Source organism: Nannospalax galili, unplaced genomic scaffold (genome assembly GCF_000622305.1).
Source record: "Nannospalax galili isolate Female #2095 unplaced genomic scaffold, S.galili_v1.0 scaffold3367, whole genome shotgun sequence".
Taxonomy (NCBI): Eukaryota; Metazoa; Chordata; class Mammalia; order Rodentia; family Spalacidae; genus Nannospalax; species Nannospalax galili.
In genome coordinates, this window is record NW_008355378.1 from 16,218 (window position 1) to 35,307 (window position 19,090).

General features: G+C 40.6%; 1 protein-coding gene across 2 annotated transcripts in view; it reads left to right on the top strand.

The window, feature by feature from the left end:
- The first annotated feature begins 6,952 nt into the window (after positions 1-6,952).
- The window catches only part of LOC103749642 (ankyrin repeat domain-containing protein 26-like), a 21,644-nt gene continuing 9,506 nt past the window's right edge, over positions 6,953-19,090 (top strand). The window contains exons 1-3 of one of the 2 annotated variants that reach the window (XM_029555753.1): positions 6,953-7,100; positions 7,226-7,399; positions 9,340-9,370. In XM_029555753.1, the coding sequence (XP_029411613.1) occupies positions 7,041-7,100; positions 7,226-7,399; positions 9,340-9,351 (246 nt within the window). In that variant the 5' untranslated portion in view covers positions 6,953-7,040 and the 3' untranslated portion in view covers positions 9,352-9,370. Of the gene's footprint in view, positions 7,101-7,225; positions 7,400-9,339; positions 9,371-15,775; positions 15,840-19,090 lie in introns of those variants that run through there. The other variant, XM_029555752.1, reaches the window with a different exon arrangement.

Genomic DNA, 19,090 nt, shown 5'->3' on the forward strand with positions numbered 1-19,090 from the left:
ACTCACTTTACCACTAGCCAGAATGTTGCCATACATAGTAGCTAAGCCCTTACAATAGCACTCCTGTTCATCTCCCCTGGAGAAACAACTTTGGTGCCTTTTGAAAAACCACATGGTATTGAAACAGGTCACTAATCACAGCCCCCATGGGTTGGTTCCACTGCTGTGCCAAGACCAATGCAGAAGCAATCTTAGCTCTCTTGCTCTGGCCGCAGACACTGGGCCTCAAACAGACACAGGGCCCTAGTCAGGCCAATCAGAATCTTCTAGAAGATTTTTCTGCCTGGACTGACTGGTAGGGCTGCCTTTCTTCTCTAGCCAGTGCCAGAGAACATGAAGCCACAGGGTCCCGAGAGCCATTCCAGGTGCATGGAAAAGCTCACAGCATTCAGGAGTCAACTGTCCCCATCCATTCCAATGTTTAGATTATAGTTATATGTCACTAAGACATGTGTTCTGAGACATTTAGACGATTCCATCATTATAGGACCATCATGGAGTGTACTTATATAAATGTCACTGGGTAATATAATAGGACCATTGTCAGACATGTGACCTGTCATTGACTCAAATGTCATTATGCAACATTTGACTGTATTCCATATCAATAAATTTCCCTTTTTGCCTAAGATAGTTTGAGCTAAGTTTCTGTCACTTCCAATGGAAATACGATCTGCCCCAACTTAGAAACCTCTTCTCAACCATGGCTTTCATGTTCCTCTGCCACTGCTTTTCAAATAATAAAACTTTGAAAACCTGTCTGGGGGATACCTCAGTGGTGGGACACTTGCCTATTATTCACCAGAGCCTGGACCTGACCCCCAGCAATGCCCTTCCCATCCCCCTAAAAAAGTTAGTAGACCATTACAAAGACATTCATACACACACACACACACACACACACACACACACACACACACACACACATTTAGTTACACTTCCTCTCCCCAAAAGGTTCCAGATAATGTCTTTCTATATCAAACGTTACCTTAATTTCTTTTAACGTATTAAATAAAATGAACTTAACTTCCTTAAAATGGTTTTCTAATGATTCCATGACCTTCTTCAAAGGTCTGAAATGTGGGAAAACGGATCTAAAATCACAGTCCTGGGGATGAATCTGAACCATATGCTGTCTCCCCCTCCTCAGGTCATAAGTTCCTTAAAGGTCAGCCCAGAGGCCACACCTTCCCCACCCACCACGCACCAAAAGGGGGGAAACTTAATTAATGGCAACTCATCTACTAGCTTATCTAGTCCAGAGATTAAAGCCAGGGCTGATGCACCCATAGCTCCCCCTAAAGACATCTAGGCTCCCCTCTAATGTCTTTGCTTCCACAGAAGGACTTCTGAAAACAGATCTTTGATAAACTCCTCCAAAAATAAATAGATGCAATTATAAAGGAAAAATGACTCTGATGAAACTTCATCCTTATCCTCAGAGCTGCATCTGACAGCCCTTGACCAGAAACTCCAATCAACTACATTTGTGGGGATGGAATTCAGGTTTGAGGGACAGAGTGCAAAAGCCAGAAGCCCACAAGAAGACAACAGGGCCACCCGTGTTATGATCTGTTAAGTGGCAGTTTAGCCCCTCTGTATGTCAGTTTCCTCCAGCTAGATAAAGTGAGGTTGTAGATGACAGCAGCTACCAGAACATCTTATAAAATCACTCCCTTAATACCTGAGGCTTTTAGCAGACACATAAATGGGTCTCCTCAGCCTCTGGCCCACAAGTTGCTAAGGGTGGGTTTTCAGCTCTCTGGGTTCACCTTCCTTTTACTTACCCACGTGTCTTTATTGTTTTTGTGGTGTGTATTGATTCACTTAGAACAAGGACAAGACCTGGACAGGACACACTTGTTGTTTCCTGGATCGTATTCAATAAAATAGACAATTCAAAACTCCTGGCACTCACTCCTTTCTGAGGTTTTTAACCCCTCCAAGCCACAGTTTTCTCTCTGGCAAAGCAGGAATAATAGATAATTCACACTCTGTTAATGGCGATTAAAGATCATAAGGTAGAGTTCCTGCCACAAAAGGCACAATAAATGCTAGACATCCTCCTTCCTCAGTCCTATGCCTCTTCCTCCTCTAAGAGGTTGGCTTCCACACTCCCCAACTCTGCCAGGGCAAGCCTACTACCAGAGCCAGTCACCAACTCCCAGCGGTACCCTTCCCCCTCCACACACTTACAAAACAGTCACTTCCAAGAGCAAGAACACACGGGTTCTAAAGAGCACCACTCACAGGAACCAGCCACCAGCATTCCTCCACAGGGACCTCAGTTCTCTCAGAGAGGGAACTGAGCCCCAGTAACCACTGCTAGGATTTTTCCCATGCTGCAACGCAAGTTCCTCAACTTTTCCTGGCACACAATTTCCAAAGAAACCTGGAGAAGGCACTGTGCATAATCTACAGCAAGTCTGGTCGAGCTAAGAGACAGCTCTCCAGGCAGAGAGAAGGTAACGGACACAGTCACAAAGGGAAAAGGCACGAGTGGTCCAGATACCCAGTGGCAGGGACCAAAACATAAGAGGTTCTGCTCCTGGCCTAGGTCCCCCTCTTGCTAATTGCACCTGCTGGTTGAAAGCTAGCACTGGTTCCTGAACGAAGAGCAGACAAGACAGTGAAGAGCCTTAGGAAGGGGGCTGACTCACATCCCTCAGAGGTGTCCCCTAACCTCCACCCCGCACCAGACCTAGTGGCCTCCAGGGGACCCTGTGGCCATGGCGCCCCTGAGAGGGTAGGCAAGGCATAGTGGGGGGCAGTCATTGTTCCCCCCCTCTCTGGATGGGCTAAGGAGGGAAGGGCCACCCGCAGCCATCTCCAGGTAGAGCAATGGCCCTGGCGGGGTCCCCGCCCCCCCACCTCAGTGAGCTGTGTGGATTCGGGGTTCAAGCATCGCCCCCTCCCCGGATGGGCTAAGGAGGGAAGGGCCAGCCGCAGCCATCTCCAGGTAGAGCAATGGCCCCAGCGGGGTTCCCGCACCCCCCCCACACCTCAGTGAGCTGTGGAGAGGAGGGGTGCTGGCCGGCTGGAGAGGCCACATGGCGGTCTGCACTCATCTCGTCCTCGGCGGGCAGTAGTGGACCGACGCTGTTCAGGCAGGGAATGGGCAGCAGGTGAGGCTGCGTCTTCTCCAGCGCTGTGCCACCCAAGTCCTGGAAGTGGCCCGGCTCCTTGGTCAGGAGCAGCTTCAGCAGCAGCAGCTCCACCTTGGCGCCTCCCGCGCCTTGTCCAGCTGCCTCCGCTCTCCTGGACGTAACACTCCCGCGGCCTCCAGCAGCCCAAACCCCGCCTCCACCTCGGTCACCGCCTGGGCCAGGCTCTGTTGACACTGGGCGAGTAGCTTCGGGCGCTGCAGCTCCATGCTGGCGGGCCGCCTGTCCCCACCGGACGGCGCCCGGGCTCCCCCAGGCTGCGGGCCAGAGTCGGGCGGCAGCCAAGCTCGCCGGGAGCCTCGAGTCGGCGGGGCCCACGGTCCGGTACCAGCGGGACAGCGCTCAGCTGCCGCCTCCTGGCCTTCGGGGCGCAGACTGTTGGCAGCGGAGTTACTCGGACCGGAAGTCAAGTGCAGGATAGATCAGTGGGGTTGGAAGCGTTCAGCAGAGTGTCCCAGGAGACTAGGCCATGCAGTCCGGTGGGTCCAGGGCAAACACTACTCCTCCACCAGGGGCGGTTGTGTGTCTCTGATGTTTACAGGGAATGAGATTTAGGAAGTTCCTGGGTTTGACAGATCCGGTGTTGCGCATGCGCGAGCCCTGGAGTGCGAGCCTGTGTTGACATGAGTTGCCTAGCAACAGCCAGACTCCAGCAGTTGACAGTTCTGTCTGTGCTGCTAGGACGGTTTTCCACTGAGCTCGCCTGTGGGCAGTTTGTTGTGGATTTTCAGGAGAATTGCTTGGTTGGCTTCCTTTCAAAACCACTTCCTCCTGTTCCTTTGGAGGGTGTTCCACCTTCCAGGGGGTCTTTTCAACGGGACCCGGGAGGCCCGTGTCCTCGACCATGAAGAGGATCTTGGGCTTCCGGACTCAAAGTCTGCCATCCTTCCGGGGCCCTGGGCATCAGTCGGAGAGTGTTCAGAGCACCCCCCTGCCCAGAAGGTCCAAAGACTACACAGCCTTCAGAAAGATCCACAAGGCTGCAAGCCTGGGTGACGCTGCCGAGGTGCAGTACAGACTCATCCTATGCAAAGATGGCAAGAATGACAGAGACAGGAAGGACAGGTACCTGGGGCAGGGGGAGGGGGCACCGGAGAGGCACAGCGGTGAGGATGGTGTCAGTTTTCTGGAATATTCAAGAACAAGGGCCAGAGAAGAAGAGCTGGAAGGACTAGAGTGGAGGGACGGAGCAGAGCGGGCAGGCCCAGCATTTTTGATTCCAGGTTCTCTGTATCCTTAGCCAGCCTAGACCCACTGATTCTCCAGGTTATACCTTCTGCTTGCTGGGATCCCTGACCTGCGAGACTCTCCTGGCTTCCACTGTCTTGACAGTGTCCCCTGCCTTGTGCACTCCATTTTAGTTTAAGATTTTGGACACAAAATGTGGAAACTACAAGATGACAAGTGTCAGGTGGACTCTTTATGGACACCTCTGGGCTTGCTCATAAGGCAATTTATCCTGGTGCTCGGGAACACAATCTCTAATATCTCTCTGCCTGAGAATGTTCCTACTGTTCTTTTCCCAGATACTTCAAAGTTTACACAGCCTTATGTCACATCCGTAATTATGGCACTTTGCTTTGTGTTGTGAAAATTGTGTACAGGTTTTGCTTCAGAAATTGGGATGAATGACAGAGCTAACTGAATGTCTTTTTTCCAGGGTAAGTAAGATGTGTAGGTCAGCATGTGGTGAGTCCAACTGCTCCACTTCTTCCCTCTTGAGACTGGACATTGTTTCATCTAGTTATTAATATGCAGCAATATCCACACTAACTTCATCTTTTTGGTGTTTATGAACTGATATCAGTTAATTTCAATTGTTATATCTTTGTCAGTGGGGCGAGTTATTTAGCGACAGTCCAACTTTGAATCTTTTTCTTTTTAGCCATCAGCTAGTCAGCTAAGTCTGTACCTTTACTTGGAGACATTAAGATAATTTCCAGGTATACTTATTATTGAGGGGACTTGCTAAATCTTGCAATTTTAATGGGTATTTTATGTATACTTGCTTTACTATGTGTTTTATTTCTTCTCTATTCAGATCAGCAGATTTTTGGTTTATCGCACAGTGCATGACTTTCATTTGCTGTTGTTTTTGTTCATCTCTTCATGTTAAGAACAGCCATATCTATGCACTTGTCGTTAAAATACTCTGCTTTTCTTGTGTCTAATCTCATTTTCTTCGTGTATTTTCTGTATCGGTGGCTTGGAGCCTTGGGCTTGCTTAGTGTTTGTCTGGCATTTTCCTTACTGTTTCAACGACTGTAAAATGTTAGTTGTTTTCCTTGTCGACGCAATCTTGATTGGCAGGTATTTATGTTCAGGTCTTGAAATGTATCATGTTTTCCTGAATACTGCCATTTCTGCTGAGGTGTTTGATGTCACTGTGATAGGCTTGCTTCTGTAAGAGAAATAAAACATTAGACTCATGGCTATTAGCATTTTGTGCTTTGGCATTTCTGCTTTCTTGACTGTAATGTTTTGTAGAGATGTTTTCCCTGATTATATCTCTACATCATCTGTAGTCCTTCACAAAACCGTGCTCACTGTTAGAGCGAAATAAGAAGGAATTGCAATAAGGAAACTGAAGAAAATCAAGGGAGAAAATCAAGACTCTAGTTTAAATAAAAGCAGCAAAAAAGCAGAAGACAGGATCAGAATTGTAGCAAGAAGTAAACAAATATCAAAGTTAAAAACAACAGCACAATAAAGAATTAAATAATAATCAAAATTATATAGACGTAATAAGAATAAAAAGAACACTATAGATGCTTTTAAATATAGGTGGTACAGTATAAAAAAATGAAACGGAAGGGCGAAGAGATGCCTAAGGATAAGATGATGGAGAACTTCCTTCTGAGTTCTGTCATAATGGGATGTGCCTAGTGGCATCAGTGGGAAGTCACAGTGGTGGACACTTCTGCTTCACACAGGTCAAAGTGTTAGAGAGTCAAGTGGTCCAAGGGTCAGATCATTAGTGATTGGATCACTTACAGACTTCCTGTCTTCCTCTGAGCAGCAACTAAGGAGCACTGTTATTTTTAAGCCATTGGGCTTGGCATCTTGTTGTCCACTCTTCAAATTTGTGTACCCTGGAGTGCCTAATTTCTAACACAAGGAGATATTGCCTGGCTGTGTTGAGCTACAGTGAAGGCAGCTGGAACACACAGATGTGGCACTGAAGTACCTGTCTCAGTGCTTTGCAGTCCTGCTCAGTATTAAACACCCTGCAGGAGAGCAGAGGATATTGGGAGTATCTACTAGGTACACTTAGAGTACTCAGTGCTGCAAGTAGAAAACCACACAGCTGAGTGGGAGTTGAATGGTGGGTCAACTCCTGACTCTGGCTCATGTTTATTAGACTTGGCAGGCCTTCCACTCCTCCCTGAAAGGGACAGGACCACCAACATTAGAGCTGTTCACAACTCAAGCCTCTTGACAACTGAGTTTCTCAGTGTTTCAGCATCCGGTCCTCTTCTTTTTCCTGAGGACCTAGTGCCACTGTTCCTCCACATGCACTGCAGCAAGTTGTTCCCAACCAACGTGATTTGCTATTTCCCCCTCTTTTGGGCACCCACATCTCTTCGTTCTGAAGGAGAAGGGACTCTATTGAGATGGAGCCTGAGTATACCCAAGGGAGATGTGGGAGGTGTCCAGTCAGATTCCTCCAATGCAATGGATCAGAGGAGAAGATTAATAGTGTCCTTTTGTCTAATTAGTGAAAATTAATTTCAAGACAATAATGTTTACCATCATGAATAATTGTATATTTATTGTATAGCCCTTTATAAATTCTGAAAAAGTCCTCTCACTTTTCACAGAACTATTTTGCATTATGCTTGTGCACATGGCCATCTTGATGTCGTGACACTCCTAATGGATCGTAAATGTGACATTGACCTCTGTGACAGTGACAGCAGCACACCACCGATCATGGTAAATAGTAGCCAACAATTTCAGCATAAAATGGATTTGGTGCAAATGCTGAGAATAAATCTGATTTTAGTGTATTTCCTGTATTTCTAAAGTTCTCAATCCATGTCTTGATATAATACCTACAGTCAGCACAATACGGGCATGAAGAATGCATGGCCATTTTATTAGAACGTGGTGCTGTTCCAAATGCCATGGACAACTGCGGAAATACAGCTCTCCACTATGCTGTTTGGAGTGAAAACATCTCAATGGCAGGCAAACTACTGGTGCACCAAGCCAGCATCGATATAAAGAACAAGGTAGGAATCACACAACATTGGTTCCCAAAATACGTGAACGCGATTGAGTGTACAGTGACATATGTGGTTCCTTTTTACATATGTAGAATCTGGAACACCCTGTGAGTGAAAACATTATTGAAGATGTCCCTTTAAATATTGATTTGTATTTACTTTTATTTATTATTATTGTGCTTGTATATGGTATGGGGGAAAGCATGCTACAGTGCTAGTGTCGAGGTCAGAGGACAGCATTGTGGAGTTATTTCTGTCTTCCTACCTTTACCTGGGTTTCAGTATTGACCTCCGGTGGTCAGACTTGCATGGCAAGTATTTAGCCCCTCAGTCATGTCACTGACCCCTAGTTATTGATACATTTGAGGAAACAAATAGACATTGCTTTCTTCTATTAATTTGTGACAAATATTAGAGACAACATCGAATTTGTGAAAGGTGAAACAAATTTTTTTTACTAATTTTTAAATTACTGTCAAAAATATAGGAAAGTAAAAATTGACTCAAAGATTGGCTAAATCTTGAAATCCAAAGAAAACAAACACATTTTATATAAACAGAAAAGTTGTCACTATTGAAAATTTATATCAAAATGATTTAAATCCCAGAGAAGGGGCTGAAGCAGGAAAAATGGAAAAAGGGACGTGGTTGTGAACATGCAGAAATCAGAGACGGGAAGCAAACCACCACGAACAGCTTATCTTACCGCCTTCTGTGTATCAGTGTGCTAATTTTCAGTTGGGGGCTAATCTTATAAATATTTGTTCATTTTTATTTTATGTCTATGAATAATTTTACTGCAGGTAAACATATATATATATACCACTTGTGTTCCTGGTAAACCCAAAGACCACAAAACTTCTTGAATCCCCTAGAACTGGAAGTACAGATGGGTTTGAGCCACCATCTGGGTTCTGGGAACCAAACCTGGGTCCTCTGCAAGAAAGGCCAGTGCTCTTAACTGCTGAGCATTCTCTCTAGCATCAGGTAGTAGCTCGCAGTTTGAGAAACATGTAGAGATCAATTGTGCATGCATTCCAAAGAGACCGGGTCAAAGATCACTAGATGGTGTTCATAATGAAAGCCACAGGAAAGGGTTGGAGAGATGAATAAACAGGTGAAGCGCTTGGGGCTGAAGAGATGGCTCAGTGGTTCAGAGCCATTGACTGCTCTTCTAGAGGACCTGGGTTCAGTTCCGAGTTCACACATGGTGACTGACAGCCTTCTGGAACTCCAGTTCCATGGGATCTGTCCTCCTTTTCTGACTTCAGTAGTCACTGCATGATGTGTGTGCACTTACATGCAAGAAGGTAAAACACTCATACACATAAAAGAAAATTCATCAAAAAATAAAAGCAGATAAAAGAGATTGCTGTGCAAATCTGATGACCTGATGTAGATCCCTAGACATAAAAGCCAGATATGGTAGCATGTATCTGTAACCCCTGTCGTCCTACAAAATGTTGGGAGGCAGAGAAAGAAGAACTGGCTGGAAGTTTGGGAGGCAGGCAGCCTGAATTACATTCCTCCACAGTGGCAGAAACAGAAGGAGAGACTCTGCCTCAGCAAGGGAGAAAGTGAGCACTAACTTCTCAAAGTTGTCCTCTGACTAGCACATGTGACAGGTACACACACACACACACACACTTGCAAAAATGTATACATATTAAATAATGCACTGACATATTGTTCCCTTGTGGTATACACAGCCGCTTAGGTAAGACTTTAATTTTTTTTCTGTCACGTCTACACTGCCTTTCTGAGAGGTAGAAGATATTTTACCTTTTCCATGATTAATCAAGTTTCACATTTAATTCCTTACATCCCATTCTGCTCTACTCAATGAACTTAATGGACTGTCTGTCTCCTCAAAATGTGCATACAATGAAGAGAGTTAGCCATGTGAATGAGAACTAGCTTTGATGCCATGCTTTTGGTGTCTGCAGTGTTTATCTTGAAATTGTGCCGCATAATCACCATGGGAGAGCTTTGAAAATGTACACAGTTTGATTCGGCAATTCTGAAAATGCATGGGCTTTAGTGCCATGCCCAGTTTTGCGACATTTCTCGAAGAAATGAATGTAGAATATTTGTGCTAGGCATGGTACTTCTGGGTAAGTAAATATCAGTGGGAATATAGATGAGTGAATGTTGCTCTAGAGATGCAATTTAATTCATCCCTCAAGGAAAATACTGAAAACCTTACTACTATGTTTGAATGTTTGTGACAAAGAGAGAAAGAAGACACTCTTGGTTTAGATGGAGCAGTCACATGACATCAAAATCCCATGGTAAATATTTGACTACTATGTTTGAATGTTTGTGACAAAGAGAGGAAGAAGACATTCTTGGTTTAGATGGAACAGTCACATGACATCAAAATCCCATGGTAAATATTTGGATAAAAGCAGAGTTTGTGGAAACATTTCATGCCTGAAGTGCATGTTTACGAGGGCTGTGGGTCATGGCCAGCTCTAGAGAAGGTAGAGTCTTTTCACATGGAAAGAGCTCCATGTGTGAAAGCACTGTGGTGTGAGAAGGAAGAGGCTGCAGTTCTGATAACCTACAGTGTGTGCTGACATCCTATCAGGCTTTGATCAGATCCTCATCTCTTTGAAAATATGGCATTTTGAGAGTGAAAATTTGGCTTTTCCCATAGAAGGGCTATTCTCCACACACTCTGGCTCTAATCAATGGCAACCAGGAGATGATACAATGTTTAGTGAGCTTTTTGAGAGTGAAAATTTGGTTTTTCCCATAGAAGGGCTATTCTCCACATACTCTGGCTCTAATCAATGGCAACCAGGAGATGATACAATGTTTAGTGAGCAAAGGAGCAAGCATATGTGCAGTTGAACAACCAGACAGGTATTGTGGTAAATTATTCTGTTTTTAAATGATAGTGGTATTTAACAATAATTTCAACTATTCAAGTGAGATTCATCACATTGGTTGGAGGAAGAAATGGACATACTTATTAGCATCAGGAGAACATAAACATATACTATCAATTAGATAGAAAAATAATTATCCAGGCTGGAGAGGTGGTTCAGCCTGTGGCAGAGGACCCAGATTCGATTCCCAGCAGCCATGTGGCTGCTAACAACCTGTAACAACAGTTCCAGGGGATCCAATGCCCTCTTCTGATCTCTGTGGGCATTACATGACATGGGTGCATCCACCTACATACAAGCAATACATTTGTACACATTAGAAAAAAAAGCAATTATCCAAACTAAGCAATACCAAGAACAGGACAGCAGCAACTCTGCTATTTTTTAACATGGCTGAAGTTTGTTGCCTGTAGTCTGATTTTGTTGATTATATAGTCTTATATTACTTGAAGTGGTTCCATAGTGAAATTCTTTGTTGTTTCAAAATTTATAGATTTTACTGCTTAATATTTTATTAAAATAAAAATCTTAACCATTTCATCTTCATTGCAGCTTCTCATTTATTTATTTATTTAATTTAAAAATTAGGTGTATGAGTGTATTGCTTGCACATGTGTTAGTACCATGTGTGTTAGTGTATCCATGGCATGCAATGCCCATGGAGGTCAGAAGAGGGTGTCAGATAACCTGGAACTGGTTATCTGCAATGTGGGTGCTGGGAACCAAACCAGGGTCCCCTTCAAGAGAAGCCAGTGTTATTAACCATTGAGTTAATAGCCCCTCTTTTTATTTTTTGAGAATTTTATACATGAGTATAATATTTGCATTATTTTTATCCTTCCAACCTCCCTCCAACACGTCCCATCTCTCACCCTCCCCAGTGAATTCTTGACATATTCTTTTCTTATTATGGTACTGTATAATACACTGAATCCATTTAGTGGTGCTTGTGTGTCTATGTCCTTAGGGTTGCCCACTTGTGGGTTAGATAACCTCTCAAGGTGCTAGTCCCTGGGAAAAACTGATTTTCCATCCCCTTTGCAGTAGATGGATGTATCCGTCTTGAGGTGCTACCTTATGGAATTTTCCCCATCCAAATTGGTTCATCAACAGGTTTTGTCATCATGCAGATGTTGTTAGGTTACCATGTTGTGGCAATTTCATGGATGTAGATTCCCTGTCATGACTGGAATCCAATAAAAACAGAAGGGGTCTTGTTCCTCTTGCACATAAAATCTTTTTCCATCTTCTTCCATGAGTCTCCTGAGCCTTAGGTGTAGAGGTCGGATTGTAGATGTAACAGTGAGGCCTGGGCATTTCACAGTCACATGTTTGTGTTTATTCAACTGCGGAATTTGGTAATAGTCTCCATCTGTTGCTAGAAGAACCTTCTTTGATGAGTGGTGAGAACTACACTTGACTATAAATACTAATTATAGACATTACATTCATCTAGGAAAGTGACAGCAGTAGGTTTTTCTTTAGTGCCTATGACCTCACCAACCATGAATACTTGCAGATATATACAGAACCATGCATGGATTTCCTCCTCTGAAGTGGACCTTAGGTTGAATGGTTAAGACAGTGATTATTACCCCTAAGATATAAGTGCCACTATTGTGCTAATACAGATAATTTGTTGGTCTGGTTGTTATTGTGGTCTGTAGGTTTATTTGTGGGTCAGCCCATTGCTTGATTTTTTTCCCTTGCCTTCTGATAGTATGATATCTAATCTTTAGAAAAGAGACTTCCAGGTCAGTTTCAACTCCATTTCTCCACATCCTATGTTCAAATTATTCCATTTCTTTAGTCACAGAGTTTTACTTCTAGGGGGCAATCAAGGGCTATGGTGATAGTCTATATTATTTTCGATTCTATTAGATTATCCTGACCAATAGTTGGAAGCTTGTCGCTGAATTTTCTTGTATAGCCTTCTGCTATACACATGCACTCACATTTACATATGCATTTCAGCAGGCTTATGAAATAATACATTTCCATTTAGTTTTCTACAACATATACATTGTGAACTCTTTCCTCTGTATATCCCTCCCTTGTTGCTCCCCAGTTAGAGTACTCTCCATTTTCCCCATTTCCTCCTTGATAACACTGTGTTCTACTGTTTCCATCTCTTGTACTCTTTTACTTTTCATTTTCCTATGTAGTGTGTACTTCAGAAAATAGACTCACATTGAAGAATGTGGACCTAGATAATCCACAAGTGAAAGAGAAAATGTGCTCCTTGATTTCTGAGTCTGAGGTGCCTCACTAGTATCTAGTGTCTAGGTGCATCCATTTACTTGAAAATTCCATGATTGCATTTTTCTTTACAGCTGAGAGGAACTTCGTTGTGTAAACACACCAAATTTTCATAATCCATTCATCAGTTGAGGGATATTTATGTTGTTTCCATTTCTTGAGTATTTTGAATAGTGCTGTAATAAATATGGAAGTACAGAGGTCTCTTTGGCTTACTGATTTTATTTCCTTTGGCTATATACTTAAGAGTTAGATTGCCAAGGGATGGTTTAGCTGAGTCATAGGGTAGATCTATTTTAAGTTTTCTGAGAATTCTTCACACTGATTTCTGTAGTGGCTCTACCAGCATACACTTCCCTATTGGTGAATGAGTGTTGTCCTCTCCCTATATCCTCATCAACATTTGTTGTTGGTTTTTATGATCATCATCAATCTGAAAATTGTACAAGGTAATGTTGAAGTAGTTTTAATTTATATTTCCCTAATTAGTAAGGAAGTTGAACATTTCATAATGTAGTTATTAGCCATGTTTATTTCTTCTTTTGAGGACCCTCTGTATATATATATATATAACAAGTGGGTTATCTTTTAAATTGGAGTAGATGGCAAATTTTTCTATCCTATTCTGTTGCCTTCTTATTTACTTGATTGATTTTTTTCTCTACAGAACATATTTAGTTTAATGAGTCCCATTTGTCAATTATTGGCCCTTAATTCTTGTGTGAATGGAGTTCACTCTACAACGTCCTTTCCTGTACCTGCATCATGTAGATTATTGCCTCAATTTCTTACAAAAGTTTCAGCATTTCAGATTTCACACTGATGTCTTTGGTTCATTTGAAGTTGATTTTTGTGCAAGGTGATAGATATGCATCTGATTTCAGTCTGTTACAGGTGGACATCCAGATTTCCCAGCAGCATTTGATGATGTTTTCCTTCCAGTGAATATTTTGGCATCTTTGTCAAATATCAGGGGACTACAGTTATGTCCACACACTCGTGTTTGGTTTTCTGTTTTGTTACATTCATCTACATTCATCAGCACCATGCTGTTTTGACTACTACAGCTCTCTGATAAAGCCTGAACTATGATGTGGTAATCCCTCCAGCACTTTTTGTTTAGAATTGCTTTGGTTCTTTCTGGTCTTCTGTGGTTCCATATTTATTTTAGGATTTTCCCCCCAAACGTTCCCTTAATATGCTATATTAAGCTTAAGTACATTGTGGACATAATTTTGTATCTTGAGTAATTATTTTCTTTCATTTTTTTTTCTTTATCATGAATGCCAACAATCTCAATACAGAGGAAGCTGAGTCAGGAGGGTTGCTTGGCTTTTTGGATATCATGAGTTAAAAAATGATTAGTAGGACAGGCTCCAGCGTAGGTTACCTAGGGAACCCACCACTAAAGGCACACTACCACTACTACTGCTACTACTACTACTTCTTTCATTGAAGAATCATTACATGAACCCAGCTTGAATGTCTATTTTGAGGTTTATAATTCATTTTTACATACTCACCAGCTGTTAATCACTATTGCAAAATACCTGACAGAAACAATGATGTGGTGAAAAGAATTATTTGACTAGTGGTTTCTGAAGTTTCAGTTTCTGATTGGTCAACTATGCCTTGACAACCACCCAAGGAAGAATATTATTGCAGTGGGAGCATGGGCTGCAGGAAGCTTCTCATTTTATGCAGTAAGGAGGGAAAAATTAGAGAAATACACTATGCAAGACAAGTGTCAAACTTCTAACTAGAACTGACCTCCTAATTATGCATTCAGCTGTTGGCTGATACTTGGTAGCCCATTGATGAAGCTCATGCCCTCATGTTTCAATAGCCTCTTAATTCCATTATGATCTTGGGCTATTTCATCACATGGACCTTTTGGGGGGCCCTTCATACTTAAAAGATGACAGATGTTTATGTGTTTAGCTGGCCTTCACGAAGGGAAGAAAATGCCTTTAACCGCATAAACCTTTCATTGAATTAAAATAAGTCATAGATTAGCGACAAAGTGAAAGCACTAGATATACATAAGACTGTGTGCAATTCTGAGTTTGGTCTCTTGCTAGGTGTGTGAGACATCTTTTCCAACTCACTGTCTTGCCTATTTACGTATAGTATAGGGAAAATGTGGTTCTCAAAGAAGACTAGCAATTATTGGCATCTCTATGCAGAGTGCAAGTGACTGATTTTCCGGATTTAGCAAGCTTTCCAGGAGTCAAATTTAGCCAGATATAGTGAATGAATCCATCTAAGGGAATGAGGAGAGAGAGAGAGAGAGAGAGAGAGAGAGAGAGAGATCCTACTACCAGTTCCTACTATTCATCATTACAGCCCATCTTTATTTCAAAAATTTGTGCCTTTAGATCTTGAAAATTTAAGGTTGAAACCTGTCATTGAGCCCTGAGGAAAACAGCTCTTGGAATGTAACACTGTGGGAAGAAGCTATAGAAATACCATTAGGAGACAGAGGAAAAACAACCAGGACTCTACTTCTCCAGCTCTGTACTCTTAATTGCATATCTGTGAAAGTTTGTGTCTGCTAGTTTATGTGGACGAAAAGGGGGCAGAATGTATATAGAAAAACTTACTGTGTTTTATAAATTTTTTTTGTCTTATATGCTCTGGGAAGAATGTTCTACAAGAAAATAACATACATTTCTTTGTTCTTTAAATATGGTACAATTGTCTTTCAAACACTTGAGATGTTACATGAGCATAGGTGTGCCATTTTGAAGCAAAAGGAATCAATGAGTACTTTTTCCACATAGGTTCTGTACTGAACAATACAGATCACTAGTTTTGATTTATATAGCTTACTTTTGAACTGGGGCAGGAAGATGATGTTATCTCTGTCTTATTTCTCCAACTCAGATTTGTTTCAGTTCAGTTTACATGAGCCATTAACTAGACATTTGTTCAGTCTTCATGACACAATTTGTGCATATATTTTATTCTCAAGCTCTGACAGTACATTGGTAGTCACTCTATGAAATAGATCTATAATGGAGTCTTCTCTGAGCATTTCATAGTTTAGGAGAGATACAGGCAAAAAGTGATAAAAAAGATGCTATAAATAAGACAAATAAAATAAATAAATGAAAGCCATAAATAAACTTGTATTTACAAAAAAACGTCGTTTATTACACAACCAGATGCACAAGACATTTTTTATAGAAATAAACTCAGTCATGATTATTTTGTTTTTACTCTGAAGGAGTCCCAGTGAATCTAGTTCTGGTGACACATCTAAAGAAGATGAGTCCAGAGTTCATATCAAGGTAAAATCCTTACATCTGCGATTGGTTTTCTTAATCTTAATTTGTTATTGTGGTAAAATTAATTTTATGGTAGTAATTTCTTCCTAGAAACAGAGAAATGAAGTCTGTAACATACGTATATTCATACATAAATATGACATTTTCAGATATAGTCATTGAGTTAGTGCTTGAAATATAAAAATGTAAGTGAATGCAATGTTATTTTTTCTTTCTATTTTTCCCATTCTGCCAATTTGAATATCAGATAAAATGCAATATTTAAACAAGAGTAATGTGCAGTAGAAATAGTTGAGTAAAGTTTCATTATAGAGCCATGCAGTCTCATTTTAGGCCTTTGGGTCATGACCGCTCTGTTGTAACGGCTGGGTTAACTGCAGTTACAACAGAGAGGCTCAGTAAATCAATGCAGTAGAACGTGGTTATTTTCTGATAAAGGTTCTTCCCAAAACAGGCTGGCACAGACTTGAAGTGAACTATGAGTAACATTTTCATATTCTTTCCTTTAGCCTCAAGAGTCCCTGAATCTAGAAGCTGCAGATGCTGAGATGATGCAGGATAAAATACAAAGGCATAATGTAAAGACACATGTAAAGGAATTTGAGTGTCCATAAAGCAAATGACAGTGTAGTCTATTGATTCTGACTAGTACACTAATGTGAAGCCATTAAGAAACTTCTGTCTGAAGTTCTTTGAATTATGTAACACTCCTGGGATGGGACTCAGTTGTGTAATGCATGCTTTCTATATGCAAAGCTCTAGATTTAATCTCCAGAACCTCAAAAACAGAAATAGAAATGCACAGTTTTTAAAAATTATCTTAAAATTTCATACTATCCACCCAAGATAGAGAGAAAATGATGATTACCCAACAATTTGTATTGAAAATTTTAGCAACTTATGAAACTGGTCTATGAGAATAATTATTTCAAAATATAATTCTTAGGCTTGAACTTAAGAATTCCAAGTTAAAGAAGATACACAAAAACAAAAAGAAACTTCAACACATCTGAAAAATCTGGTAGGTTCAAATTTGGTAAGTCAGCACATATATACATACACACATATGTATATGTATATTACGTGTACATTTTTAATATGCTTACAAAGTAATACATTTCCGTGTGGGTCTAGCTTCATTCTTCTACACCTAGAGATCCAGTTTTCCCAGCACCATTTGTTGAAGATGCTGTCTTTCCCCCAATGTGTGTTCTTGGCATCTTTATCAAAAATCAGGTGGCTGAAATTGCATTCACTCATGTTTGGGTCTTCCAGTTTGATCCACTGATACAGACATGCCAATATAATTTTTTTATGACTAAAGCTGGGTAACATAGTTTGAAATATGGTTTGATAATCCACAAAGCATTGCTCTTTTTGCTCAGAATTGCTGTGGTTATCCAGAGTCTTTTGTGATTTCATTGTTGTTTTTTTTTTCATTTTGTTTTGTTTTGTTAGTTTGTTTCAATGAAAAATGTCATGAGAATTTTTGTTGAGATTTCATTGAATCTGAAAATTGTTTGGATAGAATTGTCATTTTCTTCTCCTTGTGCATGGGGGGATCTTTCTGTCTTCTCTTGTCTTCTTCATCCTCTTTCTTCAAATGTTTAAAGTTTGTCTTTCATGGTTTTGTTAGGTTTATTCCTATACATTTAACTTTTTGAGGCTATTGTCAATGAGCGGTGTTTGCATGATTTCTTTCTCTGCCAATTTCACACTGGTGGATAAAATGTGTACTGAATTTTGTAAGTTTATTATGTATTGTGTCACTTTTGTGAAAGGGTTTATCAGTTCAAGAAATAGTCTGGTGGAATGGTGGGATCTTTTATGAATGTTATATTGTCTGCAAATGGGGATATATTGATGTCTCCTTTTCCTTTTAGCATCCTTTAATTTTTTTAACTTATTGCTCTATCTAGGGTTTCAAGCACTACTTTGTTTTGTAGAATATCAAAAAGAAGTGGTGAAAGTGAACAGCTCTCCTTCGTTATTTTAATGGGAATGCACTGAGTTTTTCTTTGTTTAGAATGTTGTTGACTGTGTGTTTATCAGTTACAGTCTTTTCTAGGTTGGGGTTTGTTCCTTCCACTCCTGTTCACCTAGAACTTTCATCAGGAAGCATGTCTGCTTTTGTCAAAGTCTTTGTCTGAATCTCTTGAGATGATCGCTTCATTTTTAAGTAAATTTATTTCATTTATTGACTTTTGTGTGTGGAACCATCCCTACATATCTGTTATAAAGCAAACTTAATTATTGTCCATGATATTTTTGACATACGCTTCTATGCCGTTTGCAAGCATTTTATTGAGAACATTTGCCTTTACATTCATCAGAGTTTTCCATTTTGTTTGTGTCTTCACCTGATTTTGGTATGAGAATAATACTGGCTTCATTGAAGGAGTTTGTTAGTGGTCTCTGTTTCCATTTTTTTTGAACAATTTAAGCAATTTTAATTGTAGATGTTCTTCGAAGGTCTGATGGAATTCTGAGGTGAATCCATCTGGACATGGCTTTTTTGTATTACTATTTTGTATTACTATTTTTTAAATATTTCATATTACTATCACTACTTATTTGTTACGGGTCTGTTTAAGTTATCAATCTCCTTTGGTTTAGCTTTGGTGGCTCAGCTGAATCTAAACACTTTCTACTTTCTTTTAGCTATTTAAACTTAATGGAGTATAGTTTTCAAAATATTCCCTCACAGTGTTCTGAATTTCTTTGCTCCCTGTTATGTTTCCCTATTAATTTGACTGTTAATTCAGGTCTCAGCTTCCTTCCTTTTGGTTAATTGGAATAAGGTCTGTCAACCAGCTCTTATAGTCATTGATTCTCTGTATTATTTTCTTTGTAGCTATCTCACAGATTTCTGCCCTGGTTTCTACTATTTCTTTCTGTATCTTGCATTTCACATTAGTTTATTCTTCTTTTCTGAGGTTCTTGAGTTGCATCATTAGTCATTTAGTTTTGCTATTTCTGCTTTTTCTAATGCAGGTATTTAGCACTATATATTTCTCTCTTAGGACTACTATTAATGTGCCTCAGAAGTTTTATTGCATTGTGCTTTCATTTTCATTTAATTTCAAGCATTTAAAAATTTCCTTCTTGATTTCTCATTTGGCCCATTCATCATTCACCAATATGTTCTTTAATCTACATGAATTCATGTTATTTGTAGAGAATCCTTTACTGTTGATTTTAAGCTTTATTGTATTGTGGACAAAAGGCTAAAGGGAGTTAATTCAAATTTTCTG